This window comes from Pinus tabuliformis, chromosome 1_2, assembly GCF_031772625.1.
Source record: "Pinus tabuliformis cultivar Carrire ecotype Pingquan chromosome 1_2, CPIR1, whole genome shotgun sequence".
In the NCBI taxonomy this organism is placed as follows: domain Eukaryota; kingdom Viridiplantae; phylum Streptophyta; class Pinopsida; order Pinales; family Pinaceae; genus Pinus; species Pinus tabuliformis.
Window position 1 is genome coordinate 360,340,363 of NC_142298.1, and position 18,330 is coordinate 360,358,692.

General features: G+C 36.4%; 1 protein-coding gene across 3 annotated transcripts in view; it reads left to right on the forward strand.

Moving 5' to 3' along the window:
* PP5.2 (protein phosphatase 5.2) overlaps window positions 1-18,330 on the forward strand; it is a 114,531-nt gene that overhangs the window by 67,113 nt on the left and 29,088 nt on the right. For all 3 annotated transcript variants that reach the window (XM_089395196.1, XM_089395194.1, XM_089395195.1), the window contains exons 8-9: window positions 10,048-10,195; window positions 15,112-15,360. In XM_089395196.1, coding sequence (XP_089251322.1) covers window positions 10,048-10,195; window positions 15,112-15,360 — 397 coding nt within the window. The remainder of the gene's footprint in view (window positions 1-10,047; window positions 10,196-15,111; window positions 15,361-18,330) is intronic.

An 18,330-nucleotide genomic window follows, 5' to 3' on the forward strand; every position in this document is an offset into this window, starting at 1 on the left:
TGATGTTAACAATATAAGTGAATCCGAAGCACAACTGTCGTTAAAAAAGTTAGTTTTGGTTTGTTAACCTTTATTTATTTATTTCTGAATTAAAGACTTCTATTAGCTGAAAGGATTATATATTTTCTGAGTTAGTAATCGGAGAACCCACAGTAATACCCATATTCTGTCAATGTTTCAAATCCCAACAGGGATCCATCATCAGGACTATTTTTGAATGTTGATAGTAGAAGAGCTAAAATCTGAAGCTCTTCTTGCTATCTTCACTCTGAATTTTTGGAGTAAAATAATTTCACTCCATGTATCCCCTCCGTACATGGAAATGATTCTGGATTTTAGACATCTGTGGTTTATATTTTCTGAGTTAGTAACCGGAGAACCCATAGTAATACCCATATTCTGTCAACGTTTCAAATCCCAACAGGGATCCATCATCAGGACTATTTTTGAATGTTGATAGTAGAAGAGCTAAAATCTGACGCTCTTCTTGCTATCTTCACTCTGGTTTTTTCGAGTGAAATAATTTCACTCCATGTATCCCCGAGCTAAAATCTGAAGCTCTTCTTGCTATCTTCACTCTGAATTTTTGGAGTAAAATAATTTCACTCCATGTATCCCCTCCGTACAGGGAAATGATTCTGGATTTTAAACATCTGTGGTTTATATTTTCTGAGTTAGTAACCGGAGAACCCATAGTAATACCCATATTCTGTCAACGTTTCAAATCCCAACAGGGATCCATCATCAGGACTATTTTTGAATGTTGATAGTAGAAGAGCTAAAATCTGACGCTCTTCTTGCTATCTTCACTCTGAGTTTTTCGAGTGAAATAATTTCACTCCATGTATCCCCTCCGTACATGGAAATGATTCTGGATTTTAGACATCTGTGGTTTATATTTTCTGAGTTAGTAACCGGAGAACCCATAGTAATACGCATATTCTGTCAACGTTTCAAATCCCAACAGGGATCCATCATCAAGACTATTTCTGAATGTTGATAGTAGAAGAGCTAAAATCTGAAGCTCTTCTTGCTGTCTTCACTCTGAATTTTATCGAGCCTCCTTGTACACCTTTGCCCGTCTGCTAGGGAACTGGAAGCAGACTATTGGCAAAACAGGGGAGCTTTTGTCCAAAAATGAAACAATGGCCATAACATCTTCAAAATAGTGCGGGACCAGGGCTTATCAGCTGAGAGTTTACAGTAAAATCTAACTAGAAATTAACATTTAATGAGAGAGTAACAGCCTTCACATGCAGAGAAAAGCTAAAAATACCAGACATGTAGAGAAACACCTATCATCCATATATTTAAAAAGAGGTGGAAACATCCACCTCAATGGGCATTTGATCCACGGTTCTGTCCAGAAGAGCATGTCCTTTGTTGCGTTTGAGAATTACCTCAACCCTTGCCAAGTGTTTGTCCAAATTCCTGAACTGCAATTGGAGTCATATTTAAGCTTTCACTTCATTCCTTTCCAGGAGGACTTTACCCAAGAGGGACTTGAGCTAAGTTGTAGGAAACGTTGGAGAAGGGTCCGTTTCCGGCCGGAAACGAGGAAACTCGTACCATATGGGCTCGAAACTCGTTTCCGGCCGTACTAGCCCATTTCTCGAGGAGGAAACGTGGCTAGTACGGCCGAAAATGCGTTTCTAGGTCGTACAATGGAGTTTCCTCTTCTAACTTGACTTTTCTTGTATTTTTTATTTTATTTTTTGGCTTCTAATTTTTTATTGGGCGACTAAAATATCTTCTGGTTGCTTCTAGATGCCTCTCAAGTTATAGAAAAGAGGATTTTCTGAGTGGGGCAGCCTAATGTATAAGCCTATGGCCCTATTTTTCATTTTCATCCTTTTACTTAATTTTTTAACATTATCATGAAATGATTCAAGATGTTTGAGAGTGGTTTCGCCCTCATTGGATTTCATATGGAGAAAGTAGAATTTTAGATCTCACTCAAAATCCAGCAGACTTATCTGTTTTTCACGATTTCAGGATTGGGGGGATTGCAATGTTTCCATTGGATTTTGTCATGTACTAGGGCATGGAACTTGTATTTAATCAAGAGAACCAAGCCCTCTATGTAGGGGAGACTCCCAATAATCAAGAGCACGTAGGGTACTAGCGTATAGAACTTGTATTTAATCAAGAGCACTAAGGTCGTTCGACTATGTAGGAGGAGACTCCTAATCAAGCACGAGACAAGAAATTAGAAATTTCTCGTGGCAGATTTTGGATATTGCTATTTTCATTATGTGATCATTCATGAGTAAATGTGATGTAAATTTACAGACTTATAGTTTATGCATTGACAATTGACAATTTAATCATAATGTAATAAATTAGAATGTATCATATATGCTTCATGATTGCACATATTTCTTTAATGTCCTTATATATATATATATATTGTGTTTCCCCGTTTCCAAAATTTTGGGGGGGGGGTCACGTTTCGTACCAGTGCCCGTTTCAGAAACTCGTACCTGTTTCCCCGTTTCCTGCAACTTAGGACTTGAGCTGCTAGTGAAGGTTCAACATGTGGAAATATTGATTTAAATGCTCCCTTATAGTGCTTGTGTTTGGCACCCAGTCGACCATGGTCACTAGAATCTTAGATTCAGAATGGCAGCCTTTGTTTGTTATAATCTCCTCCATCTTCCCCAACTCTTGCTAGATTTTGGGAGGAGTCTACATGCAGAGGATTGAGCTCTGGGCTGTGCACATGAACCCCCATTAGAACCTCTTCCTCTTGTGCCATGTCGAGACTTGGCTCACTATCGTGTCATCGTAGTCGCTGTGTGAGGTGAAGCTGAAACTTGCCTAATCTGCGATTGCACCTGGAATAGAAACTTGAGTGAGAAGTAGTAGGAAATGATTCAAGATTGTGGACAACTAAGACACTGCTCAGATAAAACTTCCAGACTCGTAGAACCTCTTCCTTTTGTCTTAGCTTAGACCTTTGAACAACAAAATAAGGACCGAATAACCAAGATTGGAGCAAATAGAAGGCGCAAAGGCACAATCCTGGTGGGTGTGGACATTCACTCAAAACTGCACTAAAGTGCAACACAACCAGGAGACTCTCTTGCAGACAAAGATGCAAGCTTCTGAAGCAGTTGCAGAGAAACAACTTAGGGGTTGAGAGTGAATAGATACATTAACTTAGTCAAATTGGAGTATAGAGAATGCCATCATTAACAAGCGCAAATGAGCTTTCGAAAACTTCTTATATTGATAAATTAATTCATCAAATCCAAGGTTTCATTTGGGAAGGGGCATGCTAGGCTTAAGATGCATTACAACTCCAGCTAACAGTGCTTCAAATGCAAACCATGTCACCGCCATGAATAGGGGTGGTGGGTAGGTCTCCTTAAATGCTCCTTGAGGTGATGGTCACTGTGTTGGCCTCTTCTATTGTTCTGCACTTTATCACCTTGTTGCACTCAAATTGTCAAAGTTCCAGGGAAGCGTAGGTACCAACTTTTTTCAACAAGGATTAGATCACATATCAGCAGTCCATGTGTAATGGTCATCCCATTCTACAAGTTATGTATTGTAAATGATCTTAGTAAAACCTTGACTCTATGTAACAACCTAGGTAAGCATATAATTTGATGATGAATTCCATCCTAGGAGGTTTTTTAACTTCACTGATTACCTGTGTTTTTCATTCCAGCTTAAACCCCAAATCTAGGGTGAAATTTATTGTCGGATTATTAGGTAAGTCCTAGTGTTTTAATTGAGTTTGATGTAAAAGTGGTTTGGGAATAATTTAAGCTAATTGGCTTAATTATTTTATTACAAATCACTTGGTTTATTAGATCATATTGTGTCACAGATGGGTTATGTGTCATGAAGGTCTAAGACGAATGTGTATTCCCTCTTTGAGTCTTGTAAATGAAAATCATATGTATTAGAGGGTTGGGAAAATAATTAATCCCCTCGTGCATAAATTAATTAATTTTTTGGCTTGCGAATCCTAAGGGCTTGTGACTCCCTTTCCTTGGCCTTTAGGCCATAGGCCTTAGGGCTCTTCCTAGGCATCTAAGCTCTTCATACCCCCAACACTATCCTCATTAGGCATAATGTCGCCTCTTTGAGGCCTTATTCTTCATCTTTGGGCACCGATCTATTATCCTAGCCCTTTTATCCCGACAAATTCGTCTCCCTTACCCTTGTTCTCCATTTACTTAAGCCTTTTTTGCCCTAAATTGACCTGAGACCTTAATTTGAAGTTTTAAGATTAAATACTTGGCGGTTTTGCGGGCTTAAGGTCTCAAAATTCATATTTTTTTGATGTAAAAGTGGTTTGGGAATAACTTAAGCTAATTGGCTTAATTATTTTATTACAAATCACTTGGTTTGTTAGATCATATTGTGTCATAGATGGCTTATGTGTCTTGAGAGTCTAAGACGAATGTGTATTCCCTTTTTGAGTCTTGTAAATGAAATTCATATGTATTAGAGGGTTGGGAAAATAATTAATCCCCTCGTGTGTAAATTAATTTTTTTTTTTGGCTTGCGAATCCTAAGGGCTTGTGACTCCCTTTCCTTGGCCTTTAGGCCATAGGCCTTATGGCTCTTCCTAGGCATCGAAGCTCTTCATACCCCCAACACTAGCCTTATTAGGCATAGTGTTGCCTCTTTGAGGCCTTATCGTTCATCTTTAGGCACCGATCTATCATCCTAGCCCTTTTATCCTGACAAATTCGTCTCCCCTACCCTTGTTCTCCATTTTCTTAGCCTCTTTTTGCCATAAATTGACTTGAAACCCTAATTTGAAGTTTTAAGATTAAATACTTGGAGGTTTTACAGGCTTAAGGTCTCAAAATTCATATTTTTCAAGCGGCAACGTGATCCCAAAATCCCAAAATTTCAACCGTGGGATCTTCAAGGCCTTGGGCCTAGGTTTGACTTCTAAACCCTTGTTTTGCTTCAATTTTGTTACAACAGTCGAATCATTAATATCTAAGCCCTAAAACCACATTTTAATTGGTCAAAATCAATTAGAATTTCAAAATCTAAATTTTCACAAATTTTGGCCACTTGGGCATCTCTAATTTGACCTAGATCTAACTTTTTAGCTTGTTGGAATTGACTGCATAACTGTGAAATTCAAGTCTGAAATATATCTACGCATACTCTTAATAAAAATAAAAATAAAATTGAATTTTCAGTTTCCAGTGAAAACTTACTATTTTTAGACATTTTGGGCATCATCTTCAGTGTTTTAAGCTCAATGATCTGTCACTATTTTACTGCTGTAATAAATTTATTAGTTCTAAAATTTCTGAATCACACTTCCTAAAAGTCCTAAAATTTGACAATTTTGAGTTTTAATAAATTTTTACTATTTTTGGGCATATTGACCATCTATTTTTGGCATCTTTAGCTTGCTGATTTGTGGTTGTTTATTGCTGTAAACAAACAATCAGATCTGAAATATCATTGAATACATCATCACTAAGTCGGCTAAATAAATTAATTTACATTTGTTGGTCATTGAGATTTTTTTATTTTTTTTATTTTTTTTTGTATTTTACGTGTAAGACAAATTTCATGATTTGAAGTAGTTTCCTCATTGCTTTTGTAACATTGATAAAGTCTGAATTTTCTGAATTTTTACTGCTGATATAAATTTTCATAGATCTGAAATTGGCCTATCTCATCTGTGCACTCGGAATTTGGCATTGATCTTGTTGATTGACATAATATCTTGTGTTAATAATTATTGGTGGATAAGTTGGTTACTTGAAATTTACACTTGTATCTCTTAGCACTCATCTTGTTTAAGATTGTATCGCAACATTGTTAAGTACTCTTGCATTAAGACATATTTTACATAAGTACTTAAGTAACTTAGCAATCTTAACTCAAGATAGTCTCACCCATAATCTCTTGCATAATCATATTAGATTTAAATTGCATTAATAATTTACCTCCTAGCATAAGCTAGGCTGATAGAGAGATAGGGTAATAACCCTTCTCACTTAGCTTGAGGGGCCTCAACAACTCTTCGGTGGTTAACACGGTGACCTTGCAATCATTAGAGCCACAATATCTGCAACACCAGAGGCATCGAGTGATAGGAGCACAACAAAAGGTATCGTTAATTAGGCCCTAGCCTGCTTCCTATTGGTCTCCTTCCCACAACCTACCTTGGAGCCCAACTTCAAAATAGTTAAAGGAAGGTTACATCTAGATTACGCATTTAACTAAAAATAAGCAAGATTTTTGCATCACACACAGGTTATAGGGTTGCATATCATTCAGGTTAGTCAATCATTTTAAGCAGCAAGTGTTCATCTGGTCATTTGGCTGCTTTCTACTATAAACAAGAATTTGTGACTCCATTAATGCACTAGTCTCATACTTTAAAATTTAATCTAATCAATAATCTTGCTCAAATTTAACCAATTGGCTAGGCCACTCATCTGTGTCTCCCAAAAAGTTGGTTTCCAACTTGTTTTCCTTCAACTGATTCCATAGGGACTACCCCCCATAGCCTGCTATTGGGAGACAGCTAGAACAACTAGAACGGAGTGGGCGGGGATTAGAGTGACAGTCCCCGTCTTGAGCGTTGTCGCGGTCCTTGTACAATCTGGGCGACAACACACCCCATTTAGGGTTGACCCCAAAATGTGAACTAGATTGGAATTGAAAAAAAAAATCACAAAAAATTCAGACCGAAATATTAGTCAACCAAAAAAAAAGTAATTTTCAACTTTTGCAAAAATATATAGATATTCTTGTGCATCCCAATAAAACCATTATATACAAATAACCAAAGTTTCACACACACACATATAACAAGTAAGGGTGCATTAACCAAAATAGCACCGAGTGCAATCCATATTTTAACTAAAACACCTTGTCAAAGGGGCTCTAAATGGCCTCGAGGGTCCAAAAAAAATTATGCTACAATGAATAACTACACATTATCAGAATCATTGCATATATTGGGATCTTCATTATCAATATCACCCTTTATGATTGAAATAAGATTTAAAAAGCTTAACATGACAAATCAATGATTGTTTTCTTTGATAAATATTTTGATATTCCATATTGATATGACGAATATACATTTTTCGGTCCTCAAGGGACTTCTTAGACTCAACATCAAGGGTTGAAGCCATTACAGCTTGAACCTGGGTGGGGAGGATAACAAACATTCCTCCTGATCACCCAAGTTAAACCCATTTGACAACCAAATTGGTGATTTTGCTTGAGTGAAGGGTACAAATTTACTAGGATCTTGATAATGGAGTTCAAAAATCAATGCCACCAACATTGAGGTACATAGAGGGCCTGCTGCTCTTGATTAAATGCTAGTTCCATACCCTCATATATCACTGAATTCAATGGAAATCCTGTGAATCTTGAATGCTGAAAACTGTTAAGTTTGCTGAATCTTGAATGGGATCTAAACCATGACATTCTTCATATGAAATCCAGTGAGGTTGGGATCACTCTAAAAATCTTGAAGCAATTAGGGGTAATGTTAAACATTTAAGTACGAGGATGAATATAAATGATTCAGATTGGATCATTATATAATTTGTTATCTATCTTGATGTATTCAGAGTGGAAAAATTGCAGGAACTAGCTTGGAGCAACACTTTTATCGGTGGGACCCAGTTTGGAAAATTGGGGTTTGAAACCTTTTAGGGACATTTTAAGGCCTTAAATGACAATTTATGGCGGTGAACCTTACCAATTTAAGTGCTTGACCTTGTGATGCTATTCTACACTCAAGGACCTTTCCAATGGTGCAACAATCATTTCAACCGGAGTTTGTATTCAAAATTTATGCCTTTCGGAAGTTGACCTACCATGTGTGTCCGCCATGGCATGAGTGGATGCTACATTAGCTCTTGTTACTCATCCATGTGGGGATAGCCATGTGGGGACTATGAAGAAGAGTCTGGGAGGGTCAAAGTTGCAACTCTATTTGAGAGTTGAAGGAGTCAAATCTAACCACTAGTTGACTATCGGGCTATCTTATAATCGAGCCACTATGAGGAAAAGGGGTCCCATTCTATTCGACTACATCTTACTCCACAAGGGAGCATAACAACTAGGAAAGGGAGTGAGAAAGCATAATAGAGGGGTTTAGAGTTTTGTAGCAACCTGTTAGGCCACAGGTCTAGCGAGTGTCTTCTCCTTTGTACTTGCATTATTTCCATTATAGAGAAAGAGAGAGAATAATAGCCTCACCTTCCAATTGATTTTTCTCTCGTATGGGTTTCCTAGAGCATATCTTGTCTTCATTGTGGTTGGTGTGTGATTGTATTTTATTGTTCTCTATTTTCTGCATTTTATATATTACATGCATAAGCAAAAAAAATTAATCAAACTGGAATCTAAGGAATTTATCCCTTAATAGTATGGAATTCAGTCTTTTTTATTAGGTATGTTCTAACAAACTATCTAGTGCAATATCCACGACGGTTTAGAGATCAATAAAAGATAAAGGAGTGTCAATTTTACTTCAGAATGCAACTGAAAGATAAAGGAGAATGTCACTTTTACTTTAAGAATTTAATATTACCATTTAATTACTAGGGTGGTTGAGCTAGTGTGCCGGGGAAGGTGGGTTTGGGTGTTTCTTTAAATAGCCTCGGTAGGGTCTTGTGGTTGGGTATTGTGCTTCCAAATAACTTAATTTATTGCTTTTTAAAAGCAATTAGGTTTTGGTGGTCCCTACTTGCAACATATGACTCATATGGTTTAGAACCAACTAGTTTGGTGCTTTGAGGCCGATTTAGTACACAACCGAACAAAATTGTTTTGAATCCCCATATTAGATTGGATGGCCTTGAAATCAGTCTGATTGACTAATTTTGTTGGTTTTGATATCTTTGATAGATAGCATTGCCATTTTGAAGGCATAACATTGAAACTACCTAGACCAAGGAAGTGTATGATACCTAGGGCTTACACATTGTTACATTACCTCAAGAAAATTAAGTTGCCTATTCTTGATGGAAATATTGCCTCCAAAATGTAATAAGGATAAGGGATTGCCTAATTGAGATGAGCTGAACCCCCCTTCCCCCATATAAGGTGGATCAAGTCTGTGAAGACCACAAATAGGCACTCTTTCTATGATTTAGTGTTGGTTAAATTACATGTTTGATAATCCCTCATGTGTGAGCCGAATTTGTATTGCCCCTTGAATGTGTTAATATTTCATTGTTGTGCAGATTGATGTTAATTAGCAATGAGATTGATTTCTTTGCTTTGCAATTTGAATCAACTCTACAATGTTAGAATATAGCTCATTTTCATTGAGCCTAATTGCACAATTGTAAAAAGAGATTATGGACATGATAATAATTAGCAAATTGAAAGAGCATGTGCATGTAATAAAATCCCTTTCCCAATTTGATTTACTTGCTCAGGAAACTAAGAATTGTAATAACGCATATTAAGTCCTTAAAGGACGAGTGCGTATTGCTTTTTGTTGTTTTATGTATGATATACAACATGAATGAATAATGCCTAACCTAAAACAATTTATAAAAAAGGCAAAAGGTTGCTTTTAGGTTTACATTATTTGTGGATTGTTTTGTCATTCTTTATTTTATCTATGAAACACAAATAAATGGGACTTAAAGAAAATTAAAGTAAGAAGATTTTTAGGTTTTGATGAACCCAAAGAATAGCAAAGAAAAGGGGCAAATAAAAATACTTAGGGTAGCAGTAAGAAATGTAATAACGTAATAAGTGAATGTAATAGGCTATTGTATACCATAGTAAAATTTCACTATTCATTATGAAAATCTCAAATTGCTTGGCATGCATATTTGAGCCTGTAATTGTGCATGAATGCCCTGAACTTAACAATCTTATTGAGCTGGAATTTCTTTTTCTTTTTTTCTAGAATGCCCAAATAATCAATTGCATGTAATTGTTCATGTAACATATTCAAAGAGTGTTCTAAAAAAGCATTGTTCTTTGAAATTGCTCTAAGTGCTCTAGGGAATTCATAATTTTTGTTATTCAAGAAATATTAATTTTTTAGCTGTGTTTTGGCTGCAGTATTATGACCTTTTGAACATCTTTGAGATTAATGGGCTTCCTTCAGAGGACAATCCTTATCTTTTTAATGGTGATTTTGTTGATCGAGGATCATTTTCAGTTGAAGTCATACTTGTGCTATTCGCATTCAAGTGTATGTGTCCAACTGGTAAGTTGATAGCCTTTTGCCATTTTTTGGCCCCAAATGTTTTGCATTTATGACCATCAAGCTTTTCTGTAGGCTTAGGTGTTATCATTTCATTCATACTTCATCTTGTAGTTCATACTAATGGATTTTGAGATTCCATCAACCTTTGTTGTATTATCTTTAAATTTTGCAAACTTAATCCAAAATCCTTCCATCTTTACAAATTGTGAATTTTTCTTTTTGTACTTTTATAATTTAAATGGTGGCACACACAATTACTTTGCATAGACTTTTGCATTAGATATCTTTAATATAAATACACTGGAAGAAATGACTCATTGTCAACATTGATGGAAGAGGGAATCACCCTATTTCCTGGACGTTATAAATTGTTATATCTCAATGTTAGAGATGCCAAATCTGATATAGATATATGCATTCCAAGGAGTTGGTTCAAGAAGCTTGATGATGAAAGTATACAGTCAAGCGTGTTGAAACTTGACTAGTATAAAAATATGGGTTTTATTTGGAAGCAATGCTAATGTTTGACATGTGACAAGTTGCTTTTTGTTTAGACAAAATAAAGATTTTGTTGTGATTTACCCCTAACTTCCATTGGAGATTTTACTTATTATATGTAGCAACTATTATTGCTGCATCTATTATGACACTTTGATTCAAACATTACATGGGGCATTGGTTACAGATACCCAAAGCCGAAACATCTTAATCAAGTACAATCATTCTGGAACCTGAACTAGTATTAGGATGGGTAATATACAAATTTTGGAAGTAATAGAGATGTTTGGGACAACATTTTTTTTCCTTAAAGTACTTCTTTTATAACCTGCCATACAAAATCTGCAATATTTCTTGCAAAATATCTGTGTGAAAAACTTGAAACTGGTTCACCTGTTTTGATACCCCCCAGCAGTCCTTGTACATTCATAAAACTGAGATGATGATTTGTCAAAAACTTTCTACAGAATCTAAAACCAAGGTATCCCTGTAGTAATACAAGAAAGGACAAAACCCAGATTTGACTCATCAGCAAATTAATTCAGAAATTGCTTTGTTCATATTGTACTTAAAAAAAGGGATTCATATTGTACTTGAAAAATAATTGTTGATCTTCATAATTTTTTTGGTTGAGTATCTCCAGCTTGAAAGTAATAACGTCTAATCCAGTTGTATTGCAGCCCTTTATCAAACAATAAAAAGTCAAGACATCTATTTAAATAGTTCAAGATACATGTAATACTACAGCAATTATCCTAGTATTTGTGCAAATATATGGAAGTATGTTACAATTCTGTCAGAAATGATGTAAAATCTTGATGTTATAACTTGTTTTTGTCTATCTTTGTTAAATGTTAATTGGTGAAGTTGTGAGTTTAGGGTAGTTACAATGAAGCATAATAAACAAGAAGTATGCTTGTGCAGTTTACTTGTGACTGTGAGATGAAAATATCGATATTCATAAGAAAATGAAGAATGACAATATGTTCATGCACAATAGCATTCTGAACATACATGGAAGTGGTCATTAGATTAAGTGGGATGCTATTGTACACAATAGTGCCTCCATTTGTGATGATAGCTCCATAAAATAGAGGGTTGTATCATACAGATTGATGTTCTATATACACGATCATAGTGGTGTTATTGTTGTAGATAGCACAGATGATTGAATGATATTGTTGGTTCGTCTCTCTTTGTATTCTCTTTTTTGAGAAATATGCCTTATAGAGTCTTTTTGGCTGAGCTGCTATGCTGGAGAGGTGTATCCATGTTGTGAAAGTCACGCAAGACCCACACCTGACCTCATAGGCACTCACTCAAAGGTTTTTGAACTTGGGTCTCTATGTTAATATAAGCGCAATCAACTTGTTGGTTGTTGGTAGACCACAGTGATGTGGCATCTTTGATTTTTTTTTTTTAAATTGCTTAGCCTCTTTGTATCTTTCATATGCCTCTTTTGTAGGTTCAGTTTTTTTCAACTATAAGTAAATATAAAAATCATAATTTGTCTTTTGTTCTATTATAATTTCTTTGGTAGAGTACTTCACTCACATTCTATTTTGTTTCAAGTTAGGAGTTCCTGTTCACACATTTTTTCCAAATTATTCTCATATCGGGACAGCCTTCCAAGAATCCAAACCATTCTTGCGAGGAGGACATTTTTCAGTTGGCCATAGATCCATCCTTACATTCATACATTACATCAGGGCAGGGCATTTTCTCACTGATTATACAGCTAATTCCAAATTTGGGCATCTTTATAGGGTGCCCTCATCACTGATCAGACAAGATTGACTTCTTTGGAAGTTCTTCTAATTATGCTCCACATGGTATGAGCGCATGACAACAGCAAAATGAAGGATATATCTCACCAAGAGAACAAGAGAAGGGAGTCACAAACTTTTCTATTGATATCTTTCTAGTAACCATGGCTACACATTTATAATAAGAGGGTGTGACAAAATTGACAACTAAGGATATGAATAGATCTTCCCTTAAACAAGGAGTTGACCTATATAGATTTATTGATAAAAGTCTCTTTCTTGACATGCTATTTGACAAAAGTTAGTTTCCACACACGAGGATATCAAAAGCATTTGATCTACTAATTATATGCATGTCTCAACATCTCCTCTATGCTTATAGAGGGAATTGACCCCAATGTTTCTAAACCAAGGTCTTGTACATGAAAGAATGCAATAATTGCTAGTTTTTAAATGAAAAATGCCTTTTGAAGTGCTGTGAGAATATTGGTTGAATTGTGGAATATTTGTGGAATTAAATATTTGTCTAGGTAAAGCTATCTACAAGAAAACATGATTGGATATTGTCCCCACTTAAGACTAAGATGTATTGTTTTTCGTATGTGAGGTGCAAGTAGTTTAATGTATTTGACCTTGCTTTGATGTTGTAGAGGCCAATCAGAGATAATTTTTTGGGGTTAATATTTTCCATTTTTTGTTTGTTTGTCAAGTTGTCACTGATCCTCCAGGCTTGACCTGTGGCTCGAGGAGCCGCGATCCAGGGGCATGTAAGCCGTCAAATTCACCCGTGGAATGCACCCGGCCTGGGCAACACCAGCCCTTTAGCTGACTGGATTTTTTAGCATGTCTCCTCCCCCTAGCACAGGGCGCAACCACCCCCCTGTGAGGTTTAATCTTTGGTCGCCTTGCTGACGAGGCCCATCCTCAACCAGTTGTGCTAGTGGGACTTGACGGGTTAATATTTTCCATTTGAAAGTGAATATTTGCCAATTAAAAATGATAAGCTGTCCAATATAGTACAAAATTATTTTACTTGATACATAGCCAAATGTTTCTATAAAACATTGAAATTCTTTTGAAATATTCGAAGTTTCATAATATTTTTCCCAAAGTTTTGGTTTTTTGAAGATTACAAAGATTGACCATGATTTTACACTGGTTATAATGGTTCCTTAAAATTTTCCATGGCTGCAGTTTTACGGACTTTTGCCATATCGTTCTTAGTTGCAACCTCAAGAAAGGCTCATACTGATGGAACATTTTAATTCTGGCTGAAACCTGAGCTGTCACTTCTCTGAACTCTGTAGTCTCACCCAAATGACAAGGAGAAGGATCCCTATTGATAGTAGCGTGATGTAGTTTTCTCTAACAAAAGGCGATTCCTGACTACGTTATGTTTCAAATTTAGTGCCACAGTGTCACCTTGTCTGTTGATCATCCACCTGTCTTACAAGGTCATTTCGTTCCATAGAAGACTGCTGATAAAAGGATGGCATATTTAGAGATAACCTACTCACAAAAGACTGAGGTAACTCTGCACTCCCAGAAAACATATTTGACAGTCACTGGCTTGTGGCAAGGAATGTATTCATTATTACCAGTCTGATGCGCCTGTATGTTGAAGTCATCTTTAACTGCTGGGTGTTGATTGAGTACCGAGAATCCTAGCACTCTGATCTTAAAGGACAATCAGATTTTCCATGTACCTTGACACCTATTCTGTCAGGATTGAATGTTGACCATGGACCATCTTATATTTTAGATGTGCTGCAATTGGGAGCTTTGGTTGGATTCTTGGGACTGACTTATTATCTTTCAAATTTAGTGCCATGGTGCTACCTTGTCTGTTGATCATCTACTTGTCTTCCAAGGTCATTTTTCCCGTAGAAGACAGCTGATAAAAAGAATGGTAGACTAGGGTACTCACAAAAGATTAAGGAAACTCTACAATTCCAGAAAACATATTTGTCAGTCACTGGTTTGTGGCGAATAATGTATTTATTATTACCAATCTCATAGGCCCAAGTGTTAAAGTCATCTTTATCTGCTGGGCTTTGGTTGAGTACCAACAATCCTAGCACTCTGATCTTAAAAGACAAACAGATTTTCCATATATCTTGACACTTATTCTGCCAGGATTGAATGTTGTTCATGGACCATCTTTTATTAGATGTGCTGCGATTGGGAGCTTTGGTTGGGTTACTTGATGAGTCTTATCACGATTCTAGGATTCTATTTTGATGAGTCTTATCATGATTCTATCTTATTCTGTTGTTAACAATTTGTGCAATAATGCATGAAATTTATTTTTATGCAAATTCTTGATAGTAAACACATTTTACTTTGAAAGATTGTCTTGTCATATTAGGGTTTTTTTTTCAAGAGGTTCATATTTCACTCTGAAATGGTTCCATGGTGTGAAAGGAAGAGAGATTTTACATTTTTATTTTCTTTATTTATTCTCAAGTGTTTGGCTAACGACTTTGAGCTCTTGTGACTCTTGTTTTTTTGACCATATTCGTACGGTTAATTATACTGCTACTTCCCTTATTAACTCTAGATGTATACTACTGTACACTAAGTTTTCTGAAAGCGGAAGTTGCTTGTTCATTTGGGCTCAAGAACTAAGGAAATTTTATTTTTATATTCCAGGACTCTATCTTGCAAGAGGAAATCATGAAAGCAGGAGTATGAACAAGATTTATGGTTTTGAGGGTGAAGTCAAATCCAAGTACAGTGAAAGCATGGTTGAGCTTTTCGCTGAAGTGTTTTGCTGCTTGCCTTTGGCTCATGTCCTCAATGACAAGATTTTTGTTGTCCATGGTGGTCTTTTTAGTGTTGATGGTGTAAAACTTGATGATATCAAAGCAATTGATCGATTCCGAGAGCCACCTGAAGAGGGTAATGTTTTTTTAGACTTATTGGTGGGCTTCATATGTTTTATCGTCCTGAAAATCTAGAAATGAACAATCTCTTCGCATTGCTTGAGGCTTATGGAGCATAGGTCCAGGATGAATATCTTATATGGAACCTTTTCTTAACTTGCATTAAGGTTAATGTTGTTTGGTTTAGGTTTGAATTATGTATTTGCATTGTAATTACAAGATATGGCCATTTATGAAAAAGGTCACTGCATGTTTCATAATTTTGAAAGATATTAATCTAACAGTTCGGTAGTTGGTCAAAAGTCAATTTTTTAGGATTAGTGATTCTCCAATTCCAATTCTACGTCTTGCTTCTCGTGCCTTTAGTCTTCAGTTTTTAAAGTAGATTAATTTCACCACTTTTCTGGTAGAAGTGGAAAAGTAAGCAGTATCCATCATTTGATGCTATTGACATGTAGAATATAAAATCTTTGACTATCGATTCTGATCTCAAGTCTTGTGTGTTAGATGTGATTTTGCCGTTCGATTGTGGTGCCTTGTTTTATGTTTGAAACAGATATCAAATTTGCAAATTTTTAAAATAGCAGCTGTAAACATTTTATTTTATTAATAATTAAGGGTATATTATGACACCACAGGACTTTGAATGCACTGACTTCAGTAGCAAGCATGCCTAGGGGTCAAAGGCTGCAAATCTAGAGAACATCAATGTTTCTTGCTTTATAAAGCCATTTGTTCCAGATGTTACTGAGTACCCTAGTCTACGTAGTTCTGTCAATAGTTTATAGGGCCTGAATTTCTGTTCTGCTTCCTCTCCTCCTTGTTGCTACTTTTGTTGAAGAGGTTGGGTTCTGTTCCTTTACTTAAAGCCTTGGTTTTTCTTTGTTGTCGTTTCTGTTTCCTCTCCTTTTTGTGAATGAAAATCCATTGGATCCTTTTATAGTGCTCCATTGACTATGGTTTTGGTGATGGTGTATTGGCATCACGCGTTAAATAATTGTTATATGGAAGTCGCTGTAATTATCATCTGATCCATTGTAACACAAGAAGATATCCCGTGTGCACCTCACTTTCAGATTTGGGGACTTAATTGTGAATGCTTCCCGCCATCACCTGTATGCAATTGCATGCAGCACTTGGGAACTTCATTATGAACATTCCATGCAGAAATTGGATGCCTTCGATAGATGGGAGTACTCTAGCAGATTCCCTACTGTGGTAGGGATCCCACGAGCTTCACGTTGCTTATTCTCGTGTATAACTATCGCAAACCCTCACTTTTGTCTTCTCTAACCTACAACACATTAGTTTGAGTACACTGTGTGGAAATTTGATGCGAAAATGACTCTTCATGCCAAACATGGATTTCACTGCTTTGACTACAGGTTTCCCAAATCTCAACCCTGCGAATTTTCAGCTGTAGGCCAGATATGAAACATAGAACAAAACAGCAGCAGAAAGAGAACACTTTCAATTCTCAGCATTCCAATCTAGCAATCCAAGGGGAAAAGATACCAAAGTGTCTTGATGAGTTTCAGTCATCTAGGGCAATCTTATCATTCATAAGCCAGATGTGAAAACTCTCTTTTATGGCAATTATAACAGCAGTAAAACAGCCTAGAAGTTTAAGTTATGATGTCCAGTCACTCAACACAGGTGTCCTTGTGCCAAAATACAATTCATGAAGAACACACATGGTTGGAAATCAAATCTGCAATATACAGAAGTTGTGCACATCTGAAAACTTCATTAATATACACATAATTAAATTTTTATACATACAATAGCCTCGCACAAGGCTAGTACAATCCACTAGCTTGATGAAATCCTAGCTAGGGAAACCTATGAAAACTCTAGCTCAACCAAGGAGTTCCAACATGCATGAATTGCTTAAACAAGTCCTCCAAGCTAGGATGTGCACTTCTATTCTTCTTCACCAAATACAACTACGGTTTTAACTTTTATCACAAAATCATAATCTCAAACCCCCAAGAGACGAAACCCTAACTTGAGAAATCAAGATGCCCCAAGAAGATCATGAAACCCTAACAACTCCAAGAGAGAGATTAAGTACAAATGAAGTCATCGTCTTCACATTATTAAACCTTAGTATCTCACAAGGATCAAGCTCCAAGTCAAGATATCCTCTCTAGACTTCATACCTCTTGCCAGAGTTTCCTCATGAACCCTAGCTGCTTCATCCACAATGCCAAGTACATAGAAACAAATGCGATGATGATGATGAAAGGACCCCTTCCTAAATTTTTAATTTCATCAAAATAATGGTGGTTTAGGGATGATAGACCGATCACCTCATACTTCTTGGTTGATCTGTCAGATCAGAGCAACAAATGGTTGACAGAGCCGAATGGTGATACCCCATGCTATTTAGGGCCTGATTCCCTCCATGATGGATGATGCAAGTGAATCTCTTCATGTAAGGAATTCTTGAAGCTAGTGAATCTCTTCATGTGGTCACAATGAAGGATGCTCACCAAGCTGGCAAGAAAATTCCCAGCACCCTAGGGAAGAATGCGAAACAAGCATCCAATTGAGGTCAAGTGACCACTCAAGCCCACCAAGTTGGCAAGAGAACTCCCAGTGCCCTAGGGAAGAATGCCAAGCAAGCACCCAATTGAGGTCAAGCGACCCCTCAACAAACTATCTTCAATGTGCCAATCAACTATGGACCATCTTCCATGCACGAATCCATTTCGGACCATCGTAGGGATAAACACACACCATGTACCCCAAATCTCGTGAAGTACCCTTAAACATGGTGTAAACACCAGTGTTGTGAAAATTGTGCATTTTTTTGCGCGACAATTTAATCGGATGATTAGATCGTCGATTTTGTTTTGAAAAAATCGACGATCCGATTGGAAAAAATCGTGAGGCCGGGAAAAGAATAATCTTTTTATATTTAAAAATAAAAAAGGTTTTTTTTTGTATTTTTATAATTTTGCCGATTTTTATAATTTTTTTT